Source organism: Furipterus horrens, unplaced genomic scaffold, assembly GCF_987537825.1.
Source record: "Furipterus horrens unplaced genomic scaffold, mFurHor1.1.pri manual_scaffold_11, whole genome shotgun sequence".
Classification (NCBI taxonomy): Eukaryota; Metazoa; Chordata; class Mammalia; order Chiroptera; family Furipteridae; genus Furipterus; species Furipterus horrens.
Window position 1 is genome coordinate 99,949,800 of NW_028327181.1, and position 23,188 is coordinate 99,972,987.

Sequence of the window (23,188 nt, forward strand, 5' to 3'; positions counted from 1 at the left end):
CAGAGTGAACAGTGGCAGGGATGGGGACAGGGACCCCCCCTAGAGGGCGGCATCATGCCCACGCACGCCGTCCTGGGGTGGTGCTCACTGTGCTTTGGGGCAGGTGGGCCGCATGGCAGGGACACCTGCCTGATTGCGTAGGGGTCGAGGGACATGGCATCGGTGGCTCAACCTCTGGGGGTGGCTCAGCAGGGAAGACCCTTGGAGAGGGACGGGCGGCGGGGAGAGGAAGCCGAGCTCACGGTTGACAGCCGGGAGTCGGTGGAGGTGCAGGGGCTTCGTGTCCTGCTTACAAGTTGGACGTTTTTCCAAAATGAAACACTGGAGGGGAACTCTTTCCAAGTAAAAAGCAGTGACCCAGTGAAGGGCCGGAGTGTTGACCTGCCCAGCCGGGCCTGTGCTTCTGGGGGCCACGGCAGGTGCCCTGGCTCCGCTGCATTTCCACGGCTGCCTTTCTCGCTGTGGCATTTCCTTCCCACGCGGCTGTCCCTCACATGTGGCTTTTGCAGGTCTGGAGGCGGCTGGTGGAAATCGGCTTCGCTGCGGAGCACGGCTGGAAGGAGTCCCTGCTGCGCGACATGGAGGGCAGGCTCACCCAGGTACCCGGGGCCGGGGGTGTCCTTCTCCGGGGCGGCAGCGGGTGAGAGAAGCAGACGGTCGGGAACAAGCGGCAGGGGTGAGGGGCTCTTGCTGGGTGGGCGGCCGCCCTGTGCGCTGGGCGAGTGAAAGGGACCGCGTGCCAGCGGCGGGTGCAGCCAGCCAGCGCGTGAGAGGAAGGAGGGGACAGGGCGCTGCCACCGGGGGAGCCTCTGGCCCGCACGGGGCCTCCATGTGGCCTGGTGGTGACAGGGCAGGCGCCTGTCACCGGTGACGAGTGGGGAAGGCACAGGCTGCTCTGTGCTTCAGTCCAGGCCTGTGACCCTGGGGACATCGGGGGTGACGTTTTCACGAGACGTGGGAGCTTCGCATGTGGCTGGTCAGTGGGAATGCAGGGAGACGCGGGCAAGGCAGCACCACGTTCGTTCTCCCAGCTTCGCTGCTTCTGCTGGGTCGCGGCCCTGCGGCTCTCCCCTTCAGGGGGCAGCCAGGATGCGCTTAGTGGGGGGCAGGAAGACGCCTCAAACAACGGGGACCGGGTAAAATAGCGGAAAGGCAAGAGTCGGGGGTGTGTCTGTCCCATTGCGTCGGGTGCTGCGCCCGGCGCCCTAACCGCTCCCCTTGCGGCCCCGCAGGAGAGGCCCCAATCGCAGATCTTGGCCTTCTGCAACATGGACTGGGAGGACGCTGACGCAGAGGACAGTGTGTCCAAGTGCTTTGAGAACTGCGTCATTGAGGCCGTCACCTTGGCCAGCCAGGTGAGCACGTGCGCCCGCCGGGGCACATTCGAGGTTGCAGCTGCCTTCTGGGGTCGGCAGGAGGGCGAGTGAGCGCCTCCACATTCTAAGGTCATGCTCCGACCCCCAGAATGGGCACGGGCATCCCCTCCCAGCGCTTAGGGGAGGCCCGTCAGGACTACCCACACGTGACCGCGAATCCCGCGGCGTCATAGGCTGCTCATAGAGGTCCCTGTGACGTCACGGCTCCTGGTGTGTGTCATCTGCTGCCGCTGCTCGGCACGAGCACAGGAAACGATGCCAAGGCTGACGAGACGCTTCTGGAAGAAAAAAAAATCTGATCTGATCCATTCACGCAGGGTTTTTCCTGCCACGTCGGAAGAGACTCCGCCCCACGCTGCCTCTTAGGAGCAGCCTCCTGGTTTTGGTGTGCGTGTGCGTGCGCACGTGTGAGGTCTGCACTCTGCCTGTGTGCGTGTTCTCTAGAGTCTCCAGCACAACAGAGAAGGGGGGCACATCCCCGTCTTGTCTCTCTCCGTTGACGGTGAAGTGGGCCGAGGGCTTTGCATAGGTGCCCTCCTCTGCGGGCCGTCCCCCGCCCAGCGTGCCGAGCGTCTCTGTCACGGGGGCTGTAGGGTTCTGTCAAACGCACTTTCTGCGTCTACTGAGATGGTCATGTGATTTTTTTCTGTCAATTTGATGGGTGACAGTAACTGAGTTCTTGTGTTAAACCAACCTTTCACCCCTGGGGTAAATCCTGCTTGGTCACAGAGTTTAATCCTTTTTATACGTGGCTGGATGAGCCTTTCTTTTATCCTTTTAAATATCGGAAAGTATCTATTGTTAGCTACCTCTGTTTCTTTCATTGTTTTTACTGATCACTGAAACAGTTTGTGAAATCTTTGAACCTAAAGGAGGAGAACTTTTGTCCATGGTCGGGGGTGCAGAAAGGGGGCTCAGGCAGGCGCTCTTCGTCACGGCCTTGGAGGGGGTCACCGCTGACTCCCTCACACTGTGCTTGGGGACCTGAGAGTCCAGGAGGCATTGTAGGACCTGGCGGTGACCCAGAGCAAGGGACGCGTCCCCACATCTCTGGTCCTCGCTCCCAGCCACAAAATGCCCTCGGCAAGGTTAAGTGTTGTGCTGTTTTTGAAGCGTTGTAAAACTAGTCACAAAAGGTTGCTGAAACGCTCTTGGGTGACTTACATCGGTTATTTAAAAACAAACAAATAAAAAAATAAAAATAAAAATAACCCTCCTAAATCCCCTCCTCCTCCTCCTCCCTCTTCCACAGTCGCAGACCAGTGTCCTCGAGGGGCTCCCTCACCGCAACCTGCGGCGGTTCGGCACCCTCGTGTCTGCCGTGATCACCAAGTCCTGGCCAAGGAGGCACGGGGTCGCCGTGGATGACCTGCCTGAGGTTTTGAAGCACCTACTCACGGGGCCTGACATCAAGCTTCTCTTCCAGTTGTACGGTGCGTGGACGGGGGTGCCCACGTGGTGCCCTCCTGACCTCCAGTGGGGGCAGACCCGCGACCTGATGCTTGGATGGGCCGAGGCTTGGCCAGGAAGGAGCTTGGATGGAGGGACCGGCGAGGGCCGGGTGTCTTGTATGTGAATGAGAACTAATGCCGAAGGCCGCTGTCCCTCGCGTCCCTGGTGTGCAGCTGCAGTGTCCTGGAAGCTGTTCAGAAAGTCCCCCTGCAGGTCCCCGTTTTTCAGATGAGGAAACTCAGGTGAATTACCCAGGGTCTCCAAGATCCTGAGTGTTCAGAGCTGTGATGCAGACCCGAGTATGCCCAGCTCGGAAACTGCCCTCTGTCGTTCTGAGGTCCAAGGACAGGAGCCGGCTCGTGTTCACAGCAGGGACAAAAAACTGAGGGGGTCTGATTCTGCCCCCCACCCTGGCCCCGCCCCCCTCCGTGCCCCAGGTGTTTTGTGATAAAGGAGGGGGCATACCTGCGGCCCTAGAACGTTACGTTCAGGTTGCAGGTCACTGGTTAGACTCAGGTTTAGTGGAAAAGCAGTGGATTTGGATCTGAAAATCGCACATAGTAGATTCGGAGCCTCAGTTTAATCAAATTACTGGAACAGCCAAACAAACAAACAAACAAACGAAAACAAGCCGCTTCTGTGTCAGGGCTCTTGAGGGGGCTTCTGTGTACAGTGAAAGCTGCTCACGGGAAAAGAGTGTGTGTTTTTAGAGTAACACACCGCGTGCTTTAAGCAGTTGCAGGTTTGTAGAGAAGTTGGCCGTAAAGCCCAGGGGCCCACACCGAGCCCCGCCCCGCCTCAGCACGCAGGGTTTCCCGTCGTCGTCTTGCTTTGGGGGGTGCCTGCTTCTGACCCGTGAACCCACGTGGAGCCCTCGTTAGCGTCTAGGGTCGGAGTTCACCCAGGGTCGCCCCTGGCGCTGTGTGTCTGTGGTTGGACAGATGTGTGCAGACGTGCGCTGCTGTGGCACCGCGGCCCAGAGCGAGTGCCCTGCCCTGAGATGCCCGGGGCTCTGCCCGTCCGTCCTGCACCCACCCCACCCGCCCCCCGCAGTTTTCTTTGATATTTGGAATCACTACAGTAGGTAGGTTTTTCAGACTGGCCCCTCTCGCTGAGCAAGATGCATTTAAGTTTTGATAGCTCATGCTTTTTTTTTTATTTCAATCACTGACTAATATTCTGCTGTCTGGATGGGCCAGGTCTGTCCATCCCCGACTGAAGGACGTCTTGGCTGCTTCCAAAGTTTTGCAATTATGAATAGAGCTACTGTATTGATTTTTTTTTTAGTGGCACAGATAAATTTGGTCCTCTCCTAATACTGTACGACCCAGATAAGCACTTGGAGAGAAATCTCCTAGTAGTTATAAAACGTATACTTTAAAATCCTGCTATCTAAATTGATCCTGAAATTCACATTCAGAATTTTGCAAGATTGCCATGATGTGCAGAGTAGGATGGGCTGGCGTGTCTGCTCCCGTAGGCCATGCAGGTGCCCTGGGAACCTGTCTGGGTCCCTCACTGGGTGTGACAGCGCCATGGTCTGGGTTATTCTGCCGCGGGGATTCTCGAGATGGGCCGGTGGGGTTGAGAGGAGGCTACGTGTTGTTGAAGAATACTGGCGGGGGCGCAGGGCTTAAAAACCCAAGAAACGCAGTTCTCTGGCCGATTGCGGCCATTGGAGGAATCGGCTTCTTCCTTAGGGACTCGCTTGAAGAATGAGTGTGAGTGAGGCCTGCAGCTCCCAAGGGAGGGGAAGCCTGGTCAGGAGGCCCTGCCTGGAGCCCCGGCCTGGCCCCCGCCTGCACCGTCTGGGCCAGGGCAGCACAGTGAGGAGGTCCCAGGTGTCCCCAGCTTGGCAGAGGGGAGGCGGGAAGGAAGCGGGGGCCCACTGGTTTTCACTCTGTTCTGTACCTGGGCAGGATCCAACAGGAAACTGCTAGAACACATCACCGAGGAAGGCAAGAAGCTGATGGCTACTGCTGCCTCCGTATTCACGAAAGTGGCTGGTGACCTCCTGAGCAGGAGGGTGTTGGTGGGACAGCTGGAGCTGATCAGGAGCCACCAGAGCCAGTTTCTCGACATCTGGAACCTGAGTAAGCGCACGCTGAGCGGGCGCTGCGGTGGGCGGTGGGCGGTGGGCGGCGGCGTTATCATCTCCACCTGGAGGGCTGCTTCTTGCCACTAAATTGATGGAATGGTTTTTTAAAAAAAGATCGATGAGTTTATAATTTTTTAAAACAATCACCAAATTATAAAAAATTGAAAATGTATCAAAAAGAACTTTTTTTTAAAGCTCTCAGGCATTTGAGAACAAGTTGCCAAACCGATGGCCCCTCAGTCCCGGATACTTACAGGTGTATTTCCCGTAAACACGAGCATTTCGCCACATAGCTGCCAGGATAAGGCTGGGAAGTCAGCCGTGGTGGACGGTTGCTTCGGGCGTCCAGACGCCCCTCAGGCTGACCCGCCGGCTCAGCAGCGCTACACGCAACAAACAGATCTCGTGCAGAATCGTGTGTTACATTTGGTGTCACGTGCTTTCTAGCCCCCAGAAAAGAGAGCGGGGAAGTGGCAGAGTCGTGCCCACGCCAGTGCTCGCGGGCCTGGGCCCGTAGTGCTGACCGCAGCCCAGAGCCTGCAGGGTGGGCCCGCCGTGGGAAAGGGGTGTGTGTTCCACGGGGCCACTGTTTCTTCCAGAGAAGGAGAGTCTTCTGCCGCAGGAGAAGCACCAGGATATGAAGCAAGTGCTGGACTGCAGGTGGGAAGAGCTGCTCTTCCTGCAGGAAGAGAGGAGATACGTTGACAGTCTCCTGAAGCTGTGTGCGGGGGTGAGGCACCTGGTCAGAGGTGAGCTTCATGGCAATTTTAGTGAACAGAATGGAGGGGTCAGAGGAAAACTGGGTAAAAGCGTCTCGCCCTGGCAGTCCTGGCCTTGGAGGGGGCTTCTTGTGAAGGGTTAATTCTCTACAAAGCTCGCTCTCGTGTTTGCCCCAGGCCCCTGAATAATACGCTTGCCCAGGCTGGCGTGGCTCAGTGGACGGAGCACCGGCCTGCGAACCAAAGGGTCGGGTGTTCGATTCCCAGTCAGGGCACAGGTCAGGTCACCAGTTGGGAGCGCACGAGAAGCAACCACACATCGATGTTTCTCTCCCTCTCTTTCTCCTTCCCTTCCCCTCTCTCTAAAAATAAGTAAATAAAATCTTTAAAAATAACTAAAATAAATAGCATGCTCAGGTTTGCTCCTTGATTCTCCAGATGGAAGCTTAGGGCTTAGTTCTCTTCATTCTCCTGTCTCTGCCCCCCACACAGGACCTTTCCGACTCCCTCCACTTGATTTCCGTTATCGGCCAGCCGCCCTTCGGCCTTGAGTGACCATGCCGGCGTAGGTGGCCGAGCTGTGCAAGAGGCCGCGACTATATGACCTTCCTGCGTGACCTTGGTTTTTTCTAGAATGAACATTCTTGTTCTGTGCTTTGTTTTCAGTTTTATATGTTTAACCCCATCCCAGACCCCTTCACTGTTAGAATTTCCTCGCAACTCCTTCAGCTTGATCTTTCAGGGTCTCCCCCATCCTGGGAACATCCTGGGTCTCACCCCTTGCGTGGGTCTGGGTCCTGGGTCCTGTGACTGCCTCTCTCGCTCCTGGGTTTTAGTTGGACGTTATCCCCCATGATGTCCCCAAGAATGGGGGCAGAGGAGCCTCACGTCCCTGTCCTGTGAGTCTGAGAATGGCCCCTGGCACACTGGGCTGATAGCTTGTCTCGCTCCGAATGACAGACTGGATGTCCTTTCCCGTCGGGATTTTGGACACGTGGGTCCGTTCTCTCTGCAGCGTCACCATTGAGAAGTCAGACGTAGTTCCCGTTGCTGATCCTCCATGTGGGGTGCTTTCTTCAGAAGCTCTTGAGATCTTTTTGTCCCCAGTGTTCTGAAATTTGGGTCCATTTTCTATCCATTGTCTTGGGCATAATTAAGTGGGTCTTTCTGACCTTGAAGTCCAAGCCCTTGAGGTCCGGAAAATGCTCTTGAATTGTTTCTGTGGTTATTTTCTCTCTTGCCGGGCTGCCATTAGTTGGAGGTTGGACCTCCTGGAACGGTCGTTAATTCGGTGACTTCTCTGCTGGTCCCGTCTCCGGTTTCCTTCTGCTTCCTGAGCCGTGTGCTCCGCTTGAACTTCGGACCCTCCAGGGCTTTCATTTCAGCCCCCGCGAGCCTTGAATTCGCAGGAACCGTTTGTTGCTGGATGAGCCCCTGAGTGGTCACGTTACCACAGCGTCTTCCCGGTTCAGAGGTTTCTCCTTTTTTTCATGTTTCCTCTTAGTCGCTTTTATCTGTTGGTTTTTGTACCTACTTCTCGCCTTAAAGACTCTCCCCCTCTGTCTGGAAATTCTTGTTTTTTCTTTTATATTGAGTGGCCGCCTCACAAGCTGACTGAAAACTCAGAGGGGTACTTGGCCTTGAATGGCCTGTGTCTTGAGGGAGGTCCTGCCTCTCGGGCGGCGCCTGGGGGTCAGGAGGGAGGGGCCGGCCGCGGGCTCTCAGACTGGGATCTGGCCCCACGTCCCTCCCCGCTCCTGCCTCCCACCTTCTGCCGCGTGCGTCTCTGTCCCCTTGTTTCTTACTCTGGAAATCCAGTGGCTCACACGTCCAGAAATCCTCTTGCTCTCCACGCACCTGCGGCCTCTGGTTTGGAATCCCGCTGTGCTGTCCCCACTGGCAGGTCAGCTCCGCTGCCGTGGAGGAGGGTGTGGGTGACGAGCCCCTCCTGTGGTGTCGCCGCCACCCCTGCAGCTGGCCCCTGCTGCCCCCCGGCTTCCCCGCTCCAGGTCTCCAGCCTCGGGCCCATCGCTCTGACCTCCTTCTCTGCTCTTCTCCGCCCTGTCCATTTATGACTTACTCTTAGGAGATTTTTATTTTGTTTATTTTTAGAGGGGGAGGGAGGGAGAAAGAGAGGGAGAGAAACATTGATCGGTTGCCTCTTGCGCGCCCCCAACTGGGGACCTGGCCTGCAGCCCAAGCCTGTGCCCTGACTGGGAATCGAACCGGTGACCATTTGGTTCGCAGGCTGGTGCTCAGTCCACTGAGCCACACCCGCCAGGGCCTTTTATGACTTTTTAAGAAACTCCCTCTGGCATCACAGCGGGATGTGGGGAGGGGCTGGGAGCAGGGATGTGTCTTCCTTGTGAAAGTTGATGGACAAGGTCGGGGGGGGGAGCATCTGGATTCTTACGGAGAAGAACACCAGCAAGCACGCTGTCCGATTCCCCGCGGGAGCAGGGGAGACCGCGTGCTTGGAGCTGGGCTGGAGCCGTGCGGGGCCGCAGGCCTCACTTGTGTCTTTCTCTTATGGCTTCAAAGTGGACTTCGGAGAGACTGCGGAGAGACACTCGGAAGACCTCAGCAGTAAGAGCTTAAATGAAGCCGTGACGGTGAGCTCGTCACCCACCTCCTCGGACCTGAAGATGGTGACACATTACTGCCTGAGCCCCCACATCCGAGAAATGGCCCAAAAGCTAGACTCGCTCAAGGACAGTCACATCTTCACGACCTTCTGGACAGAGGCCGCCGGGGCACTGCGCCTGCTGCAGGAGGAGCAGGAAGCGCTGGTGGTGGGCGTGGAAGACGCATATGAATGTCTGTATGTGCCTTGCTTTGGCAAGTTCTGTGAGCTGTATGAGGACCTGAAGTCAGGAGAGGTCACCTTGGCGGAAGTGGACGCTATCTTCAAGGTGTTCGTGAATCAGTACAGCGTCCTCACCTCCGACCTCAACACCATGTGCACTCTGGACCCCAGGGACGCAAAGTGCTGGGTCCCGGAGCGCGTCGGGCAGATTAGGGAGTACCACCAACTGCAGCGGGCCGCCGAGGCGGCACGGGTCATCTGGCAGGTCAAGGAGAATTTGGGCCTCACCGGTGACTTCAACGTCCTTCGCGTTGTGTTGACACTTGTGAGTTATTCACCAGGGATTGTGGGGTGGGGGCAGGGTCTTCGCTCAGACTCCCCGGGAAGCCAGGGGCTGCCTGGCTTTTACAGCTGGAGCAGATGGTTTGTCGCTTCCTGCAGGAGTTTCACGTTTGCGTTTTACTCGATGCTGATTGGGCCAGGGGCTTGCTTTTCACCTCTGTCTGCGCATAGTGTGACTGCTTGTTGGCACGAGGGTCAGGAACACAGGAAAGGGGCGTTGGATGCTTTGTGGCCTCTCCCTCCACGCCAGCCAGGAATGACATGTGAGAAGTCCTTTCTGTGCATGTTAGAAGTCTGTTCTTTTAGGACGAGCATCTGTAAGGTGCACTGTGACCTGGATAAGAGCAAACGCAGGTCTGATGACGGTTAAACTCTGCACAAGATCTGGAATCACACATGCGAGCTTGCGCTCCAGCGGCAGGTTCCCGAGCGGTCCCCGGTGGTGGGCCTCATCTCTCAACTACAGATCAGGAAAAGAATACATGGGGGGCGGGCTCTCAGGCAAGCCACTTAGCAGCATGTCTACAGAGGAGGCAGGGTTGCTGGTAACCGAGGGGGGCAGCCGCACGGCGCGTAGCGTCCCGTTCTGGCAGGAGAGCCTCGCATGCCTCTGTGGACTGTGGGGTCCCGGGCGAGCAGGTCCAGCCCACAGCGGAGCCTTATCTTGCTTACAGACGAACCATGTTGAGAACCTGCGTCATGGGTCGCTGGGCCAGATGGACACGCGGGTCGTGGCCGCCAGCAGGCTGCTGCAGGACGTTGACGAGTCCCGGCTGCACTGCCTGCAGGAGCTGGCCCAGGGGAAGGAGTTCGTCGGCTGGGTCCGCGAGGCCCTCGGAGGTACGGCCGTGCCGGGGCTGTGGGTCCTCCGCTGATGGGCTGCATGCCGTGGGCCGTGGGCCGTGGGCGTGGTGGCAGGTGGTACATCGGGACAGCATCGCTTGTGCTTCGGCGCAGAAACGCGCTCCTTGCTGGGGACAGCCTGGGCTGCTTTCTGTAAAATCTTGCTCGCTGGGGCTTTTCCCGCTGGTTGGTTTTCACGGGAGGCCAGGGTGAGCTCTTGGCCACGCAGTGATGTGATGACAACGTCCTTGTTGGTTTTGCGTGTTCCTCTCCAGCCGGCACCGTGGCAGCCTCGTTTTCAGCTCTGTAGTCGCGGTGCCTTCGGTGAAACTTACTGGCGAGAGGAGGCGGAGGCAGAGGTGGGGAGGGGTGGGGGAGGGCCTGCCAGCCCCTGCGCCTGCCACTGTGGGCTGTGGTCCACGTGGACGCACCTCCGTTGGTTAGTGAGTAGCCCAGAGATCACTCCTCGTCTTCCACAGGAGCCGTCAGTATAGTGTTGTCGCTGGTGGCGGCTCACTGCCCGGCACGCACAGGGGCCGACACTGTGGCCCTGGTTGGGGAAAAGGACGAGTTCTCATTGCAAACTTGCTGGCAAAGAGACGGGAGGCGGGGCTCTAGTCTGTCTCCCCGTCTAGGGCTCAGGTGGGGTTCTGGGGACTTCCAGCCTCGGGTCTTCCTGGATGGTGGACCCTTTGAACTAAAAGGGCCCTCGTCGTGGTTCTGTGGGGCAGCCGTGAAGGGTCACACCTGTGAGTAGGGAAGTGTTGGCCCCGGGACAGGACCGGTGCGAGCCGGTTCTGCGGTCCCGGCGTGCACCCGTGCAGCCTGTGCTGGCGAACGTCAGGTGGCGACCCCACGTAGATCCAGCGGAGCCAGGAGCCTGGACCCCGCTGTCAGCAAGGGCAGGTGTTGGTTAGTGGGATCAAGTAAGAGGCAAAAGGAGAGGTGCCGGCTTCTTACCGAAAGCGGAGTGCAGATAAAACCCCTAAAACACCGCTGCGCACCCACCGGTAGCTTCCTGTGGACACGGCCCTGGCCCGAGTCTCGTGACGTCACGAGCAGCCCTGTGCTCCCCGGTCTCTTCCCGCCCCCAGACCTCCATGAGCTGAAGGTGTTCGTGGACCTGGCCTCCATCTCCGCGGGGGAGAACGACATCGACGTGGACCGCGTGGCCTGCTTCCACGACGCCGTGCAGGGCTATACGTGCCTGCTGCACAAGCTGGACGCGGACGCAGATTTCCACGAGTTCATGGACCACCTGAAGGAGCTGTGGAAGGCTCTGGAAAACGACCGGCACCTGCCCCATAAACTGGTCAGTCTCCTTTCCGGCTCCAGAGCAGACAGGGTTTGGGACCGCGTTGCTCGGCGGGACTGGTGGTGTGAGCGCGCCCGCCATTGCGCACCACGGGGCAGGCGTTCCTGCCGACGCTGCTTCCAAAGAGCTTTCCTTCCCCTGTGGAAGAGCCTCCTCTCTGTGCGTGCTATGAAGTGGGACACAAAATTGCGTGGGAGGCAGACCGAAGCCACTGTGCAAAGCGCGTGACCAAGAGGCTGTCAGGAAACTGAAGGGTTTCCCCGATGGTGGTAACCATGACGTCTGTATACCTCGGTATTTTCCACATTTCCCACGATTGGGATAAATTAATTTTTTATCAGAAAAAATCAACACTTCCGTTTCTGTGAGCCGTCTCCCCTGGGTCCGAGTGGACCCCCCGGACGACGTCCCTCGTGAGCAGACACCACCCTGGGACGGCTGGATCCCCTCGGGGTGCAGTAGTGAGCAGAGAGTGGCTTTCCCTTTCTCTGCTCCAAGTTCACGTCCAAACAGGCTTTTGCTGTAGTTTCTCCTTAATTCTTCTGGTTGGACTTAGGGCCCCACAGGGACATTGGGAACAAAAAGCCCATAGTCCTTTGTGTCCAGCCTTCCGCTCTCCAGCTGGGGGCCGGCAGTACGTTGCCTCTGTCCACCCTGTCCAGGCATCCGTAAGTCCAGGTGGGGACATAGGGAGACAGTAACAGCATGCCACAGGTGTCCTGAGAGATGTGGCCCAAAGCACGAGGGTCATGAACGGGGGGCAAGGAAGCCTCCTGTGCCGGGGGCACTGCGCCCAGCCTGCAGGCGGGAGGCGGCGATTGCCCTCGAGGGCCGCAGGGAGAGGGCGGGATGTGAACCTTGGCCACTCTCCTGTCCCAACAGCACGACTCTGCCAGGAACTTGGAGTGGCTGAGAACGGTGAAGGAGAGTCATGGGTCTGTGGAGCTGTCATCATTGTCTCTGGCCACCGCCATCAACAGCAGAGGCGTCTATGTGATCCAGGCGCCCGCCCACGGCCAGCAGGTGAGGTGCCTGCACCCAGCAGGCTGCACGCCGCGGGGGGTTCTCCTTGCAGAAACACCCCCGGAACGTGTTCCGTTCCACAGGTTTCCCCAGACACAGTCCTCCGTTTGCTCCTCTTTGAGAGCCACGGGGACATCAAGGAGGAACGAGACTACTCCTTGGAGGAGCTGAAGGAGCTTCTGAACAAGCTGATGCTCATGTCCGGCAGGAAGGACCAGAACAGCGCCGAAGTGGAGGTCTTCTCGGAGGTGAGCCGTGGTCGGGCCGGCGGGGGTGGCGAGGAGGGACTGTGTGTGGGTTCTGCTGCTAGGAGTTGCTCCGTGCTGAAGCTCATGGATCTGCAGAACGCGGGTCATTCCAACTCATGACCCAAAGGGTCGTCTCCGGTGTGACGGGCCCTGGGTAGGGCTTCCTTCTTAACCTCTGAACAGTGCGGTGTCCCTGAGAGGAGAGGACCCCGGGTGCAGGTCTTAGAAGGACACTTAAACTGCCCCCCTTGCTCTGCAAATCTGCAAGAACCCAAAACGACTTAGGGATGAAGGTAGGCGGCCAGCCTTCATCGACACCGAAAACAGCCGTGTTGAGAAACACGTTGGGACGGTCTCTCCACTTGGTTACGAGGCTTTTCTTTAGAAGTTCGTTTGTAGTGCTCACATGATGTCCTGAATCTTTACAATCTCTGGCTCTCCTAAGGCAGAGATTACATAACGGAGGGTGGCAGGCCCCTTCTGGAGCTCCAGTCCTGCAGACCCGAGGTCTGTCTGTCCGTCTTCTCTCCGTGACCTGCTCTGTGACACCTGCCTCCTGCTTCCCTTGGCCACAGGTGTTCCACGGCGTGCAGCGGCTCGTGCGGTCCTTCATCGACCTTCACTCCGCCGGGAACTTGCTGTTCCGGGACTGGAGGGCCGAGGTGTGCTGCTGCTCCCAGGCGGACGGCTCCGTGCAGGTGGAATTCGGCCCGGGGCTGCCGCACACACTGTCGGGCCGCGGGCCGCTGGCCCCGCTGCTGGAGGCCGTCTGCCGGCAGATGGAGCACTTTTTGGGCCAGTGGGAGGCGTTCGTGGCTCAGATGCGCGCAGAGCACTTCTACCTCAACTACTACACAGCCGAGCAGCTGGTCTACCTGAGCACACAGCTCCTGGGGCAGCCGCCCAGCGACGCCGCCCTCACCATGCTCTCCTTCCTCAAGCCCAACTGCAGCCCTCAGGACGTCTCGGAGGCCTGCCAGGGGCCCAATGGCACGGCCACCAGACTCCAGCAGCGCGCTGTGACCAAGGAGCTGCTGCGCCGGCTCAGGGCCGCATGCAGCTTGGCAGACAAGCTCAAGGTCGTGATGCAACAGTCCTTGCAGGGCACGCGTGCCCTCCTGCCTCACTGCCTGGACCTCGAGGGCCTGGGCCGCTGCCTGGCTCACCTGGCGGCGAAGGGCAGGCCCCCCATCACGCGGGAGCTCCCGCGAGGCCTGCAGGCCGGCCAGCCCAACCTCATCATCTGCAGCCCCTCGGAGGTGCTGCTGGCTGCCCTGGCCATCTACATGCGCAGCCCGGAGCAGCCACTGCCCACCTACGACGAGGTGCTGCTGTGCACCCCGGGGACCACGTTCGAGGAGGTGGCCCTGCTCCTACGCCGCTGCCTGAGCCCCGATGCCCCGGGACGCCGCGTGTACAGCCTGCTGTACGCAGACCGGCTGGGCTACGAGGTGGCCTGCCGGGTGGAGGCGCTCCTCCTGAACCTATGTGTGCGACCTCACCGCGAGGACTACCAGCTCGTCCTGGTCTGTGACTCAGAGCGAGAGGACTGCTACCTGCCCTCAGCCTTCAGCCAGCACCGAGTCCCCGTCACCCCACAGGTGCCCCTTGAGGCCGTCCAGGCCTACCTGGCACAGCATTACCAAGTCCCAGAGCGGACCCCGTCAGCCGCCGCTGTGTTCAGGGACCGGATGTGTGTTGGGATCGTGGCCTCGGAGAGAGCGGGTGTTGGTAATGACAGCTGCTGGGGTGGGTGGGCCCCCCGTGTCTGGGGACCCCCGAGGGCTGTTCCCTGTCTCTCGGGGTGGGAGGTTGCTCAGATGAAGGGAGCTTTCCCACAACTGGGAAACTGAGTCAGGGAGGCGTGGCCTATCTGAAGTTGCAAATCAGAGCCCAGAATGGAACGGCACTCTCACCTGGTCCCAGTTCAGGTGATTCCTGGGAGCCAACCCACCTTCCCTCACCAGCCCACCTTTTCTGAAGTTGCCTGTTTTTTTAAACTCCATTGGCCACTTGGAGGTTGATGTGGTTCATGAGAGCAGGCAGGGGGATTGTCTCTGTCTGGAGAAGGAACAGACGCCTGGTGTCCATCACCATTTCCGCCCTAGTGACTCTCGCCCTCACGCCCCTGCCTCCTCTCCCCGCCCGTCCCCCGCACACTCCCAGGGGAGCCACGTGCACCGTGAGCGGGTGACAGTGAGGAAATGTGACGGTTCCCTGACCCCGTGCTATGTTGCACTGGTTCTGAATTTTGCACGAAGAGATGGGACTTGTGCTGATTCCTTGTGGACTCTCACACGTGGTTCACAGCCCGGGCACTAATTCCCATGTTTCAACGTTACAGGAAAGTCTCTCTACGTGAAGAGGCTGCACGAAACTCTGCAGGGGCAGTTTAGCAGGAAAAACGTGCCTCTGAAAATTATCCGACTGATCGATCCTCAGGTGGACGAGCACCAGGTCCTGGGCTCCCTGCTGCCTTTCCTGGGCGCCCAGTACCAGACCAGACCCATGATTTTCCACTTCGACGTGACCTCCTCTGTGAGTGGCCGGGGCTCCAGCCAGGGGGGCTGTGGCGGGAAAGACGCGGCTCCGACGTCCTGCCTGCCTCCTCCCCAGCACTGAGAATTTCTTAATTGTGTATTGATATGCCCTTCTTTGATACGACGAGACTGAATAAGAAGGTCCCCAGGGTTGGGGGAACTGGCCCTTCATGTGAATACTGACACCCGTGGCGTGGTGATTCTGCCTTTAGGTGCGGGCTGGCGTCTTGGTGCTCCTGTTCAAACTCCTCGTTCTGCAGTACCTAATGGATAGCAACGGGAAAATGTGGCTTCGCAACCCGTGCCATCTGTACGTCATTGAAATCCTGGAGGGGCATTCGGCTCTGCCTAAGAGGCCTTCAAAACGGGTGCGCAGCCCAGGGCCCTGTCTTGTCACGGTGGGTGGGGCCCCTCATGCCCGTTGGTCACCCCCTCCCCCCACCGTGTCTGCCTTAGCGAAGCAGCTGAGGACAGGCTTAGCAAAGAAAAATCAGTCTTTAAACTTATTTATGTAAATGCTAATTTCATCAATTAGCAACATCTTAAATTTGTTTTGACTCATGGTGATGCTCTGTGCCTGAAGTCAAGGTCAGGTTCAAGGCCAAAGCCAGCTGTGCCTCTGGGTGCAGGAGACTCATCTGCTGGGAGGTACCATCTTTCCTGACGCAGCTGGGATATAGGAAGGAGACTTTTCACATTTCTTAGCAAAAGGGAGTTTTATGGTCTCTCTCTCTCTCTCTCTCTCTCACACACACACACACACACATGGGCATAGCAGAGCTTTGGTTTCAGGGGTTCCCACAAACCCTAGCAGGCAAACGAAGCACCCCTATGCAGAAAGGAGGCTCCAGAAATTGCTCTCTGAAAAGCGGTTTTGCACGAAGTTCTTTCCCATACAGACCACACGGAGGGTTCAAACACAAAAGCCTTCGCTTAGGAAATTTAGCCATAACCATTGTATTCCTCTCTCCTCTCCAGAGGACACGGGCCCCCCAGTTCAGCTTCCTTGACATCTTCCCCAGAGTCACCTGCAGGCCTCCCAAAGAAGTGATAGGCATGGAGCTCCGTTCTGAGGGGAGCAGCTGGGAGCCAGGAATGGACCAGGTGGAGTTCTGCAGCGAAACTTTCCAAAGACCTTTCCAATATCTGAGACGGTTCCATCAGAACCAAGACCTGGACGCGTTCCAGTACCGAGGCGGCCAGGCCGAGGGGACCCCTGAGGAGTGCATCCAGTACCTCCTCCTCTACTGCGGGGTGGTCAACCCGTCCTGGTCCGAGCTCTGGAACTTCGCACGGTTCCTCAACTACCAGCTCAGGGACTGTGAGGCCTCTCTCTTCTGCAACCCCAGAATCGTCGGGGACACACTGCGGGGATTCAAGAAGTTCGTGGTCACCTTCATGATTTTCATGGCGCGAGATTTCGCCACGCCCACGCTGAACACCTCCGACCAAAGCCCAGGGAAGCACATGGTCGCCATGGATGGAGTCAGGGAAGAGGACATAGCCCCTTTCTCCCTGCGGAAGAGGTGGGAGTTGGAGCCCCACCCCTACGTGTTCTTCAACGACGACCACACGTCCATGACGTTCATAGGCTTCCATCTGCAGCCCAACCCGGGGGGCATGGTGGATGCCATTGATCCTGTGAGCAACATGGTGATAAAGAAGGACGTCATGACAGCAGACCTGTACCGGGGGCTGCTGCTTCAGAGGGTGCCCTTCAATGTGGACTTTGATCAGCTGCCCAGACACGAGAAGCTTGAGCGGCTCTGCCTGGCCTTGGGCGTCCAGTGGCCCGTTGACCCCGACCCAACCTATGAGCTCACGACGGACAACATGCTCAAGATCCTCGCCATCGAGATGCGCTTCCGGTGCGGGATCCCCGTCGTCATTATGGGGGAGACTGGCTGCGGGAAGACCAGGCTCATCAGGTTCCTCAGCGGCCTGCGACGGGGCTGCGCCGACGCCGAGACCATGAAGCTGGTCAAGGTCCACGGAGGGACAACGGCAGACATGATCTATGCCAGAGTCCGGGAGGCGGAAAGCCTCGCCGTGGTCAACAAGCGGGAGCATCAGCTGGACACCGTCCTGTTCCTCGACGAAGCCAACACGACCGAAGCGGTCAGCTGCGTCAAGGAGGTGCTGTGTGACCACACAGTGGGCGGCCGGTGGCTGGCGGAGGACGTGGGCTTGCGCATCATCGCGGCCTGCAACCCTTACCGGAAGCACTCCCCGGAGATGATCGCCCGCCTGGAGGCCGCCGGCCTGGGCTACCGTGTGCGGGCTGAGGAGACGGCCGACAGGCTGGGCTCCATCCCACTGAGGCAGCTTGTGTACCGCGTCCATGCCCTGCCGCCCAGCCTGACTCCACTGGTGTGGGACTTCGGGCAGCTGAGCGACGCCACGGAGAGGCTGTACATCCAGCAGATCGTGCAGCGGCTGGTGGACACCGCCACGGTCGGGGCGGACGGCGTGCGTGTGATCACGGACGTGCTCTCCGTCTCCCAGCGCTTCATGAGGGGGCGGAGGGACGAGTGTGGCTTCGTCAGCCTCCGGGACGTGGAGCGCTGCATGGCCGTCTTCCGTTGGTTCCATGAGCACAATGAGGTGCTGCTGCCCCGGCAGGACGCCGGCGAGGACGGCGGCTGCGGGAGGGACCCCGTTATCTGGGCGCTGGTGCTGGCCATTGGCGTGTGCTACCACGCCTCCCTGGAGAAGCAGGAGCCCTACCGCAAAGCCATCTGCCGCTTCCTCCCGCAGCCGTACAGTAACAGCCAGGCTGTGCTGGACGCAATCACGCAGACGCAGGACCTCTTCCTGGATGGGGTATCGCTGCGGAAGACTGTGGCCAAGAATGCGGCGCTGAAGGAGAACGTCTTCATGATGGTTGTCTGCATTGAGCTCAGGATCCCTCTCTTCCTGGTGGGCAAGCCCGGCAGCTCCAAGTCTCTCGCCAAGAGCATCGTGGCGGATGCCATGCAAGGCCAGGCCTCCCACTCGGACCTCTTCCAGGGCTTCAAGCAGGTGCACCTGGTGTCGTTCCAGTGCAGCCCGCACTCCACGCCCCAGGGCATCATCGGCACCTTCAGGCAGTGCGCCCGCTTCCAGCAGGACAAGGACCTGCAGCGGTACGTGTCCGTGGTGGTTCTGGACGAGGTTGGGCTGGCCGAGGACTCGCCCAAGATGCCCCTCAAAGCCCTGCACCCGCTGCTGGAAGACGGCTGCATCGAAGACGACCCTGCCCCCCACAAGAAGGTGGGCTTCATCGGCATTTCCAACTGGGCCCTGGACCCCGCCAAGATGAACCGGGGCATCTTTGTGTCCCGCGGCAGCCCCAGCAAGAAGGAGCTCTTAGAGAGCGCACAGGGGATCTGCTCCTCGGACCCCCTAGTGCAGGAAAGGATCAGGCCGTACTTCGCGGCCTTCGCCAAGGCCTATGAAACCGTATGCAAGAGCCAGGACAAGGAGTTCTTCGGGCTCCGTGACTACTACAGCCTCATCAAAATGGTCTTTGCCAGCGCAAAAGCTTCCAATGGGAAGCCGTCCCCGCAGGACATCACCCAGGCCATCCTTCGGAACTTCAGTGGCAAAGACGACATCCACGCCCTGGGCATTTTCAGAGCCAGCCTACCCGAGGCCGGGCTCTGCACGGAGGTCAGCACCATGCAGCTGATCGAACAGAATGTGTACGGGGACCCTGCGCAGGCGCGGGGCGGGGACCTGGAGGACTCCGAGTCCCGCTACTTGCTCGTGCTGACCAGGAACTACGTGGCCCTGCAGATCCTGCAGCAGACACTCTTCAGCGAGGACCGGCAGCCAGAGATCATCTTCGGCTCCAGCTTCCCCAGGGACCAGGAGTACGCCCAGATCTGCAGGAACATCAACCGCGTCAAGATCTGCATGGAGACCGGCAAGACGGTGGTGCTGCTGAACCTGCAGAACCTCTACGAGAGCCTGTACGATGCCCTCAACCAGTACTACGTCTACCTCGGGGGCCAGAAGTACGTGGACCTCGGCCTGGGCACCCACCGGGTCAAATGTCGGGTGCATCCCGGCTTCCGCCTGCTGGTCATCGAGGAGAAAGATGTCGTCTACAAGCACTTCCCCATCCCCCTCATCAACCGGCTGGAGAAGCATTATTTGGACATCCACACAGTTCTGGAGAAATGGCAGAGGGACATCGTGGAGGAACTCAAGGGCTGGGTGGACAGGTTTGTCCACATCAGACCTACGTCGCTGGGAGCCACACACAGGTATAGCCCTTCGGACGTCTTCGTCGGCTACCACTCAGACACTTGTGCCTCTGTGGTGCTTCAGGTCCTAGAGCGGCGGGGTCACGGGGACGCGGCTCCCGCGCATCACCACGAGGTGCTGGAGGACGCCAGGCTGGTGCTGCTGGACTGCGCCACGCCCGACGCTGTGGTCCGGCTCCGCGCCTCCTCCCTGGACATGTTCGCTGCGGAGTCCCTGGCCCAGGCGTACCACCACAGGCAGCAGCACAACTCCTTCGCAGATTTCCTTCAGGCCCACCTGCGCACGTCGCGCCCAGAGCGCCACGCGGTCTTCACCGAGGTGAGGGCCCCACCCTCCCCACCGCGGAGCCCGTGGTCCCTGGGGTCTGAAACATAAGGGTCCTTCCCCTTCAGGGTCTAGGATTCACAGGGGGTTAGGTCGAGACTTCTGCTTCCTCCTCCTGGCCAGTGCGCAGAGGCCCAGCTAGTTTCAGACGCCCCGGGCGCCTGTTTGCGCGCCTGCTTCTGGGCAGAGCCGTGCGCGGGCCCCGGCACCGCGTCCAGCCTTTGCTCTGGCCAAGGCAGCGCCGCGCTCAAGACCTGCGCCAGGCACAGCTCCGGCCCTTGCTCGGCCCCCAGCGTCGGTGGGGGTGCAGACGGGCTCGTGAGCCTGTGCCGTCACTGTCTCCGTAACGCGCCCCCCGCTGACGGCCGGCGCAGGCAGGCTGCAGGGCCAGGTGGCACCTTCTTTAAGAGTTGGCCCGGTTGGGAAAGGACTGTAGGCAGAGGACCTCACTTGGGCACAGGTGTGCGACGACAGGTCTGTGCAGGAGACTGGGTGGGTCGCTGCTGGGGCCTCCCCAGGCTGTGAGTGCTGAGAGGGGCCGCGGGGCTGTCGCAGAGACTCCGTGCAGGGCCTCGTCAGCAGCCCGGAGCCGCGGGGAGTCTCCTGTCCGGGGCAGGGGCGGGGTGAGGGAGAAATGTGTTGAGATGGGGTTCTGGTGATGGACCATCATGGAAAAGCTGCACCAGCGTGGGGAGGCCACGGTGAGCACCCAGAGGCAATGACAGACTGGTGGGTGACCGATCGTGTGAGGCTGCGGGGGATGGAGGCGCCTGGGTGACCCCGAGCCCTTCCTGGGATGGCCAGAGGTTTGGTGAATCACCACAGAGAATCCAGGAACGGGCAGCAAGCTTGGGAGGCGGGCTTGCCCTGCGCCTCCCACTCACGTCCAGGTGGACGTGTCTGTGTGTGGTCAGGTACAGGCCCTCGGGCTCTGCGGGGCCGGCATGCACCGAGCGGTGTGGCGCCGTGGCACGGAGCCGCTGGGGGCGGAAAGGGCCGTGCGGCATCGGGCCATCACACCTGAAAGCAAGAAGCAGGTTGCCGGGCAGGAATGGCCGTTGCGTCGCGCCCTGTCAGAATTTCCCGCAGGGACCAACGCAGGAAGAGGCCCCCGAGTCGGGGGGTAGGCCCCGTCTCCGGGACCAGGTGTCTGGGCTCCAGTGCCTTCTGACCGAGCTGTTCCCCTCGACGCAGCCTCGCTCTCAGAGGCCCCGGGTCGGACCTCGTCTGGCTGTGCGCCGGCTGCAGCGCGCGGAGCAGCCTCTTGGTTCCGGCAGCCAAACCCGGAGGCGTGCAGGCAGCTTGTCCCCCCTGCCTTTGCAGATCACCACCTTCTCCAGGCTGCTGACCGGTCACGACTGCCAGGTGCTAGAGTCGGAGGTCACGGGCCCGGCTCTGAGACCCACGCTCCTGTCGCTGCAGCAGTTCGACACCGAGCACTCATTCCTCAGAGAACTCCGGTGAGGCCCCTCCCTCCACCTCCCCCGCAGCCCGGGCTGCAGGGCCGCAGTGACCACGGAGTGGTCACCGGCTCTGGTCAGTGAGCGCGAGACTCCCTTCTCTGAAGCCCCATGCACGGGGCTTGTGAGGACGCGTGTACGGGGGTTGATTCCCCGCTGAGCCACCCACTCACCTGGGAGGGGAGCAGCCCGCCCGCACAGAGCTCATCGCCCTGGGGGCTCCGTCCCCCGGCTGGGAGGGTGGAGAGCTCACTGCCCTGGTGTCCCTCTTCTCAGAAAGGGCCTGGCCCGCGCCGCTCCGCACAAGATCCTCATCATCCAGACGGACTTCGATGGTGGCGTGCACAGCGCTCAGCTCATCGCCTGTGCCAAGTAAGCTGCTCTTGTTCTTTTCGGAAATCACGTAGGAAACCTAAATTTTATTGGAGAGTTCTAAAGACTTCCTTCCCTGAAAACAGCACAGGATGATAACAGAAATAAAAGTCACACCGAGTCTCCCTTTTCATTTTCCCAACTGTGGACTAGAGACTCTGAAGAATGAGAAGAGACAGAAAAGACAGCCCTGGCTGGTGTGGCTCAGTGGACTGAGCGACAGCCTGAGAACCAAAGGGTCTCTGGTTCGACTCCCAGTCAGGGCATAGGCCTGGCTGCAGGCTGGGTCCCCAGTGGGGGCATGTGAGAGGCAACCCCACATCGATGATTCCTTCCCTCTCCGTCTCCACCCCCCCCCCCCCACCCAATAACAATACAAAAACAGTGAAATGCAAGAAGTGAATGGAATAGAATGTTAGCAGGATAGAAGAGAATATCCTTGGCAACTGGGTTTGCAGATTTTTTAATTATACAATTTGACTTCGTTTATAGTGTCTGTAGGGGAGACAAGACACTTTCAGAGCTGTGTCCCCTGTCACGTAAAGTGATCTCTGGACCCTTTAACACGCTGGAAGCCATGGTTTGCAGCACAGTCATCTGTCCCCGCACCCTGTCCCCTGAAATGGACACTTCTGTGGGACTAGCCCGTGGGTGGGTTCGGGAAGCCCAGTGGGGATGCCAGATTAGGGTTTCTGATCGATAAGAAAAGCCTTGTCGAAGCCTCGGGACACAGGACAGGGGAGGAAGCGGGCCTCATAGGGAGGACCGGCTTGCTCCGAGGACAGACCACCAGGAGAGCGTGAGACTTGCGTCAGACCGAGCAAAGGGAGCCGCGAGGTGGACCGCGCCCAGGATGCCCTCCCGCATGTCACCGCCACGGGGAGGCCGGTTGGCTTTGCTTTTGCTGTGACTCGCTGTGGTTTTGCTTGTATGGTTTACTCACAGGTATTCTGCTATAAACGAAATCAACAAGCTGCAAGGATGTCAGCACTGCATCTTCGTCTATTTCATCACAAAGCTGTCGCGGATGGAGAGTGGGACATCCTACGTGGGATCCCACGGGGGTAGGAAGTGATGCTGGTGACTGTGGCTGTGTGACCAACGCTCCAGCTCTTTCTAACTGGTCCGAAGGCGTCCAAATCTGAAATTAGAATATTAATGTTAATCTCAGCAACGTTCCTTTCAGAGGCAATTATATTTGTTACCACTGATTCCTGCAAAAACACGTAGCATGTCCTTTATTAACTTGTAGATGAACACTTAAGGGGTCTGTCTGGTTCCTCCCCTTCTGTGACACCCAGAGAAGGTGCTCCCCACCCACCCGTGATAGACGCACTGCTCCTTTGTGCCCGGTTTGGGTGGGGGGAGCTATCTTAAGTCGATTTCCCTCTCTTTCCCTGCGCCAGGAATAGCTCACCAAGTACTTAGCAGTAAGAAAGCTGGTGTTGCGGTCTCGGGCGCATAGGGTCCACTTGAGTAATTCCGTGGCTGGTGGGGGACCCTGCGGTGCTCCCAGCCCTGCAGGGACCACGACGCAGCAAGTGGAATTCCAAGTGCATGATGGACCTACAGCCCTGGTGCGGGCCGCCTTTCCCAGTCACTTATTTTAGGGTGACAGGGGTTGTCACATCCAAGTTGCTGAGGTGCAGCACAGGCCGGGGGTGTCTGCGTCTATCATGGGAGGTGCGGCGGCAGTGTGCTGAGCACTGGGACGTGTGGCACTCTGCCAGATGAATGACCTGGAAAGGACGAGCGGAGATTCAGTGGCTTTGCTCCTCACAGGGCTGTGGCAGTCGGTACACATCGACGACCTCCGGAGATCCACCGACATGGTCTCCGATGTGACGCAGCTGCAGGACGTGACCATCAGCCAGCTGTTTGATCCGGACGACGCACCGGAGTGTATGTCTCGGGGAAAAGCGTTTGGGGACGCGGGCGGCAGGCATGGCAGCGGGCGGTGTCAGGAGCGCTGTGGCGTGCCGTGAGGGCCGGGCTCTCGTGCGTGTCACGCGGCCCCGC

At 59.4% G+C, this 23,188-nt stretch overlaps 1 protein-coding gene across 1 annotated transcript in view; it reads left to right on the forward strand.

Moving 5' to 3' along the window:
• RNF213 (ring finger protein 213) overlaps positions 1–23,188 on the forward strand; it is a 77,709-nt gene that overhangs the window by 27,704 nt on the left and 26,817 nt on the right. Inside the window, exons 17-34 of the mRNA XM_090257599.1 lie at positions 510–599; positions 1,233–1,355; positions 2,629–2,809; positions 4,748–4,921; positions 5,526–5,675; positions 8,187–8,776; positions 9,468–9,633; positions 10,731–10,948; positions 11,834–11,974; positions 12,058–12,222; positions 12,798–13,953; positions 14,567–14,760; positions 14,975–15,130; positions 15,741–19,331; positions 20,661–20,797; positions 21,074–21,169; positions 22,115–22,233; positions 22,952–23,071. Of these exons, the coding sequence (XP_090113725.1) occupies positions 510–599; positions 1,233–1,355; positions 2,629–2,809; positions 4,748–4,921; positions 5,526–5,675; positions 8,187–8,776; positions 9,468–9,633; positions 10,731–10,948; positions 11,834–11,974; positions 12,058–12,222; positions 12,798–13,953; positions 14,567–14,760; positions 14,975–15,130; positions 15,741–19,331; positions 20,661–20,797; positions 21,074–21,169; positions 22,115–22,233; positions 22,952–23,071 (7,567 nt within the window). The remainder of the gene's footprint in view (positions 1–509; positions 600–1,232; positions 1,356–2,628; positions 2,810–4,747; positions 4,922–5,525; positions 5,676–8,186; positions 8,777–9,467; positions 9,634–10,730; positions 10,949–11,833; positions 11,975–12,057; positions 12,223–12,797; positions 13,954–14,566; positions 14,761–14,974; positions 15,131–15,740; positions 19,332–20,660; positions 20,798–21,073; positions 21,170–22,114; positions 22,234–22,951; positions 23,072–23,188) is intronic.